The sequence below is a fragment of the Typopeltis vanoorti genome, chromosome 13, assembly GCF_054136105.1.
Source record: "Typopeltis vanoorti isolate ZY-2024b chromosome 13, IOZ_Tvanoo_1.0, whole genome shotgun sequence".
Lineage (NCBI taxonomy): Eukaryota > Metazoa > Arthropoda > Arachnida > Uropygi > Thelyphonidae > Typopeltis > Typopeltis vanoorti.
Window position 1 is genome coordinate 89,083,299 of NC_143561.1, and position 6,000 is coordinate 89,089,298.

The 6,000-nt window shown below is 33.8% G+C and overlaps 1 protein-coding gene across 1 annotated transcript in view; it reads right to left on the bottom strand.

Moving 5' to 3' along the window:
- Positions 1-4,151, bottom strand: part of Pdzd8 (PDZ domain containing 8) — a 269,988-nt gene extending 265,837 nt beyond the window's left edge. The window contains exons 1-2 of the mRNA XM_090402639.1: positions 4,086-4,151; positions 3,372-3,464 (exon numbers count right to left, since the gene is read on the bottom strand). Coding sequence (XP_090258765.1) covers positions 3,372-3,464; positions 4,086-4,151 — 159 coding nt within the window. The remainder of the gene's footprint in view (positions 1-3,371; positions 3,465-4,085) is intronic.
- Between the last annotated feature and the right edge of the window lie 1,849 nt (positions 4,152-6,000).

The window sequence follows — 6,000 nt, forward strand, 5'->3', positions numbered from 1 at the left end:
GTATTCTCTGGACTTGGCCCCATGTGATGACTTCTTGTTTCAAAACTTAAAAATTTGGCACGGTGGGAAAAAATTTTCTTCAAATGAGGATGTCATCAAGGCTGTCAATGACTATTTTGCACAATTTGACAAATCCTACTTTTTAGATGGGATGAAAAAATGGGAAACTCACTGGACCAAATGTGTAGACCTTGATGGAGACTATATTGAGAAATAAAGGAGATTTTTCCAAAAAAATGTGTTCATCTTATTTTTTTTAAAAATAAGATGAACTTTTCAAACAACCCTCATAGACTGCCAGCAAATGCCTATTTGAGCTACTATAAAATGGCAGACATGATACCGCTAAAAGTAATCCCATAATGAAGATATTAATTGCACTACCAGAAACTTTAATATTTACTTTAAAAAAAAAACAGTGCTAGTGGGGACAAAACCACCACTAGCACCAGTAAAATAAAATCAAAGTGAACAAAAAAAGAAAAAAGAGAAATACAAAATACTTATTTTGCTAAAATCCAAGCTATCATCAGTGGGAGCCAGGCCAAGAAGTGATACCAAGGTTGAAGTAATGCAGAAGTCTTATTTCTATATACAAGTAGCCAAAAAGGAGTTGCACCTTATTACTAAAATACTCTGGATTAGCAATAGTTAGTTGCTGAAAGTTTTTCCACTTGGTTATACCATAAATTAAAGATGCCAAGAAATTATGTGAAGCCATTAGACTCTATATACAAGTAGCCCTGTCGTGAAGTGACTTTACGGGCAAACTTTGTTTGCTTACACTTGAATTAAGGATAAAACCAAGAATATAATTTCTTGGCATCTTTAATTCACAGAAAATCATTCCTTAGTTTCTGTTTGGTGTGCCTTGTGAGTGGATAACCATCCTAACCTCTTTGATGTTGTGGGCACTGAAGTAGTCTTCTACGTAAGTCATGGAGCTCTTGTCCCATTCAATATTGTAGTGAGTGGGAAAAGCAGAATGCTAGGACTAAGCTGTCTTCTCTGCTGCTATCAATTTCTCCAATATGCTATTTTGTCTAATTTCCAAACTTCTAGATGTCTGCCCTATGTAAGCAAGGCCACAAGAATATAGAATATCATAAACTCCAGGATGTTTGTTGAAAGGGCTGTGGTCCTTTAGTGAACGTAACAGAGCTCATATAGTCACAGTGGGCTTTAAAGCCACTCTTATGTCATGAGATTTCAGGAGTTTGGCAATTTTGAGAGAAAGTTTGCCAATATAAGGGATATAAAGTGAGACACTGTAGTGAATGTCAGGATCTGGAAAACAGTATTCTTAGTCAGGATGGTATTCAGATAAGTCAAAGAATGGTATTCTTTGTACTATTTTCTTTGGATATTCTTTGTACTAGAATATCCATTGCTCACCAATAGTTGGAAAAGATAATGTAATTCTTCTTTTAGTGTTTCTTCATCTCCTGTAATAGAGATCACCCTTTTTTTTTTCAGTGTACATATAATGCAACTACCTTCATCATCCAATACCATCTACCGCCGACCACCAATAGTATTTTCACAGACAATCACATATATCCATGCCTATGGCAGGATTCGAACCCCGCAGCCATTTGGCTTGAGAGCGGATACGCTAATCACTTGGCCAACCAGGCTGGCTTGTTTTTCTTTAAATTTGAAAGAGCTCTTTTTTCCTAAGGAACTGATTTTTTTTTTTTTTTTTAAGGCAGATGAGAAGAAGAGAGAAGGATTGCAGTCTTCAATCTAATGTCATTTGCAACAGGTTGGGGTAGAAAGTAAAAGGCCTTTTCTACATTGTAAAAAATATCTATTTTAGGAATGTGCTCTGGTGTGACAGCAAAATTGAATCCTTTTTTAAAATGATAGCTCATGTAAAGTTATGATTAAAAAATATTAAATAGTACTTTTTCATCAGGTAAGATAACTCTCAGGATGAAAATTTTCTCGTACAGATTGTTAAATTTTTTGATTTGTCTGCTTTTGGAAGTTAGAAAAATGTTATTATAAGTAGTGTTGATCATATTATCTAAACAAGACCATAGGTCAGCATCTATGTCCCATCAGTTTCCTGCAGTTTAGTTCTATCAACGTAGTAAAGAGATCAATACAGCTTTTGATCTCTTTCCAAAGTGCATCACCTTGTGCTTGGCCACATTAAACTGGCAGCTATTTATTTACCTTTGCTCATACTGCTAGTCTGTTCAAGTCTTCCTGCAGTATGTCTGCATCATCTTCATTTACCATTGCTCTTCCCAGTTTAGCATCATCAGCAAACAACTGAATATCTCCTGTCAAGTCATTTCCTACATCACTGATATAGGAATTTAACAACAGAGGACCACATACTAAGCCCTGTACTACACCACTTGCTCTCTCCTGGACTTAACTTTCCACCATAAACCACTTGTTGATATCTGTCCATCAGCCCCTCTCTAATCCAAATCACCAAATTCATATCCATACCCATTTGCTCCAATTTATGCAATAGAGTTCTATGTAAAATTTTGTGAAATGCTTTTGCAAAGTCTAGCAATCTCACTGAGTAGCCATTTCCCTTATCCAATTCCTTTCTCACTTTATCATAAAAAGTAAGCATTACTAAAGCAAGACCTACCCTTCACAAATCCATGTTGTTCCTTATAGAGTATCATATTCCTATCCACTCAGTCCTGAATTTGTCTTTCCCCAATTTCTCCAATACCTTAACCATCACTCCTGAGATGCTGATTGGCCAATAATTTGATACTTCTTTAACCTTCTTTATGTAATGCCACTATTTTGCCCTCTTTCTACTCCACTGGCACTTTCCTAATACTGAGGCTTAAATTAAACAGCTTGGTCAGAGGAGCTGATAATTCCCTTGCACATTCTTGTAATACACAGGCTGATATGCCATCTAATTCCATGAATGTGTTCGCACTGAGGTTCTGCAATATTTTAAGCATCTCCATTTCTTCAACTTCTATTAGTCAATGTCACATCTGACATTGCAATACCACCAACTAGATGGTACACCCCTGCAAAATGCTCACTCAGTAATTCAACTATCTGGTTCAGTTCCATTATCTTCCTACTATCAACATTTTTTAAATTCATCCTTCCAGAGTCATTCCTCCTTTTGCTAGCCACAAAGCAAAAGACCACATTTGGGTTTCTTCAGCTATCTATTGGCATTAGCCTTCCTTACCATACAAAAAATGTTTCATTCACTGCCATGACCAGGATTCAAAACTGGATTACTGCCATCACAATGCAATGTCCTAACCATTAGATGATCATGATTGTTACATCCAACTAATAAAACAATTAACCATTGCAATCAAAAATATTAATGACAAAGTTGATTTTCAAATTGTCAATACACTTACTTCTATTGTCTTCTTCTGTTCATGTAGAACTACATTTTCAATTTCAATCTTTTTGATTACAGGAAAATTTGTACCTAACTGCAGATCACGAACCTATTGTACAAAGAGAAAGGAAAACAATTATTTTATTACTAACATGCATTATTTTACTGGAAATTTTTTTTTTATATGGAGTCATTGATTATGATTTAATTACTCAGAATAAGTTTAAGGCAAGCAAAGTGAAGCAATTTTTATAGACAGTCTATCCAAGAAAGGCAATTAGGTGGGAGAAGGTCAGTATGAAAAGAGTTTGGGTACGAAGAAAGACGAGTGTATTTCCATAAATGCAGGTTTCTATGTTTTTCACAGTATGTCTGCATAATTAAACCAGAGGGAAAAGTCTTTCTTGCATAAAAGGGTGAAAAGTTGCAGATTTTTTATTTATTTATTTTTTTTTATTTTTGATAGTACAAACACATCTTTTTACCTCATATCAAACTAGCATCACAGATAGGTAGATATATGAGAAGAAAGAAAAAAACTTGTCAAAGTTAGATCTGAAAGTTTCAATATTCTAGAACAGTGGTTCTTAACCTTTTCAAAGTCATGGAACACTTTTGATTATAAGAAAAATTTGGGGAACACCAAAAACAGTAGGGTCATAAAACTAACAATAAAAATATGCATGGACTTCTCTTTTATTAAAATTGAATTTATTTTAATATACAATACTTGAGCTTGTTGGGTTTTGCTGATTTCAGCAATATCAGGACTAATATGTGATATAGTTAACCTCATCTCTTTATCTATATTAGTAAATCTTTCACACTTTCTAGTTTTTATATTGGTTAATATTGAGAAAACGAGATAACACAAATATGATGTTGAAGACTGTAAACAAAATTTTCAGTGCCCTTGTGGAGAGAGAGCTGGGTAATCAGCTTTGACAAAAAGCCAAAATTCCACAAGAGTTATTTCAGAGAATTTCATTTTTAGGGTACGATCCATTGACAAGGTAACTAATTGTTCTTCTTCTTGTAAATAAAATTCACAACTCTATGTATTAACTGTGCCAAACGGATTTCGTATCCAGTCAATATTGTGTGTATTTAAGGAAGGAAAGTAACTTGAAATCTTTTCTTCCAATATTGGTAAATATTCTGTTATAAAGGAAATAATTCCCTTGATATTTTTATTATGGAGCGAAGGATACTTCGCTGGCATATCTACTGCATTTTTTTCTGATGTGCAGTTGTTCTAAAGATACACTTTTTCTGAAAAGCTGACAATTTGTCAGTGGATGTCAAAATATTTTAATTTTTCCCTTGGATACTTGCATTAAAGCTATTTAAGTAGTTAAAACTATCTGCTAAATATGCCATTTTAGTACACCAAATATCATTTTGAAGACATTTTACAAAAGCATCTATACCGTTATTTAAAAAAAAAAATGCCAATAATTAATTCTTAAGTTCTAAAATTCTGAATAGCACTTTACCCCTGGATAATCATCTTATTTCATTGTGCAAGAGCAAAGATTCATGCTTAGCTTCCATAGATATGCAAAGCTTTTTGTTTTTGAAACTAGGGATTCTCTATATGAAAAGCAGTGCGTAGATATAATATTTGGGTTTATTTTCTTTGCAAGGGTAACAAATCCTATGATATCGATGGAGCACCGTCTGTACAAATTCCTACACACAGCTCCCATGAAACTGTAAAATTTTCTAAATAAGATGTAATAGAGTCAAAAAATATCTTGTTGTATGTTCGGTAAGTTCTATGCAGCAGAGAACTTACTTTTTAAAGAAAATGAAACATTCACTATTTCGTTTTCATTAATGCAAATGAAACGAATCCTAGTATATGAGCTTTACCCCCAATGTCAGTGGACTCGTCAATTTGTAAAGCAAAATTGTTGTTTGGAAAGTTTATTGGTAACTGTTTTCGCAATATCATCTGACATATCTTTAATTTTATTTTTTATTTATTGTCCAAATGAGGAATTTTCTCAATTTCCTTTTTTGCTTCGTCGCCAAACATAACGTTTTCTATTTCACAACATGCTGGTAAAATAAAAGAAGACTCTGCTATGGTATGTGGCTTTAATTTTACAGCAATTAATTCAGCTTACCTTATATGATGCAAGTTGCGCCTTATCAGAAATTTTAACAGTCTTTTCAAAATATTTTTTCACTGTGTCACGTGACATCTTTCACCGGCGGAACACTGGTTAAGAACCACTGTTCTAGAAGGTAGTAAGGATGCTGTGGTGGATTTACTTTACTCTTTGTTTATTATTTGTTCAAGTGAATGTGTGCCTGATAATGTAAGTGCATGGATAAGTGAAGCATTTTAATCCTGAAACAGATTTAAAAAATTTTTATTAAATATCAGATCATTTCCAACAGCCTCTCTCTCACAGAACCAAGAGTGTCAGATGTTGACCCTCTTCCTTCTGTGAGAGGAGGTTGTTGGAAATGATGTGATGTCAGAATGAGAGCAGTTGACATAAATGTTTGATGGATAAAACAGACATCAAAACAAGTTATCTCACAGAATCAAGAGGTTGACCCTCTTGATTTAGTGGAAATACTCTTTACTAAAAAAGAGGAAAGAATTTATATCATACAATTTTTTTTCAAAA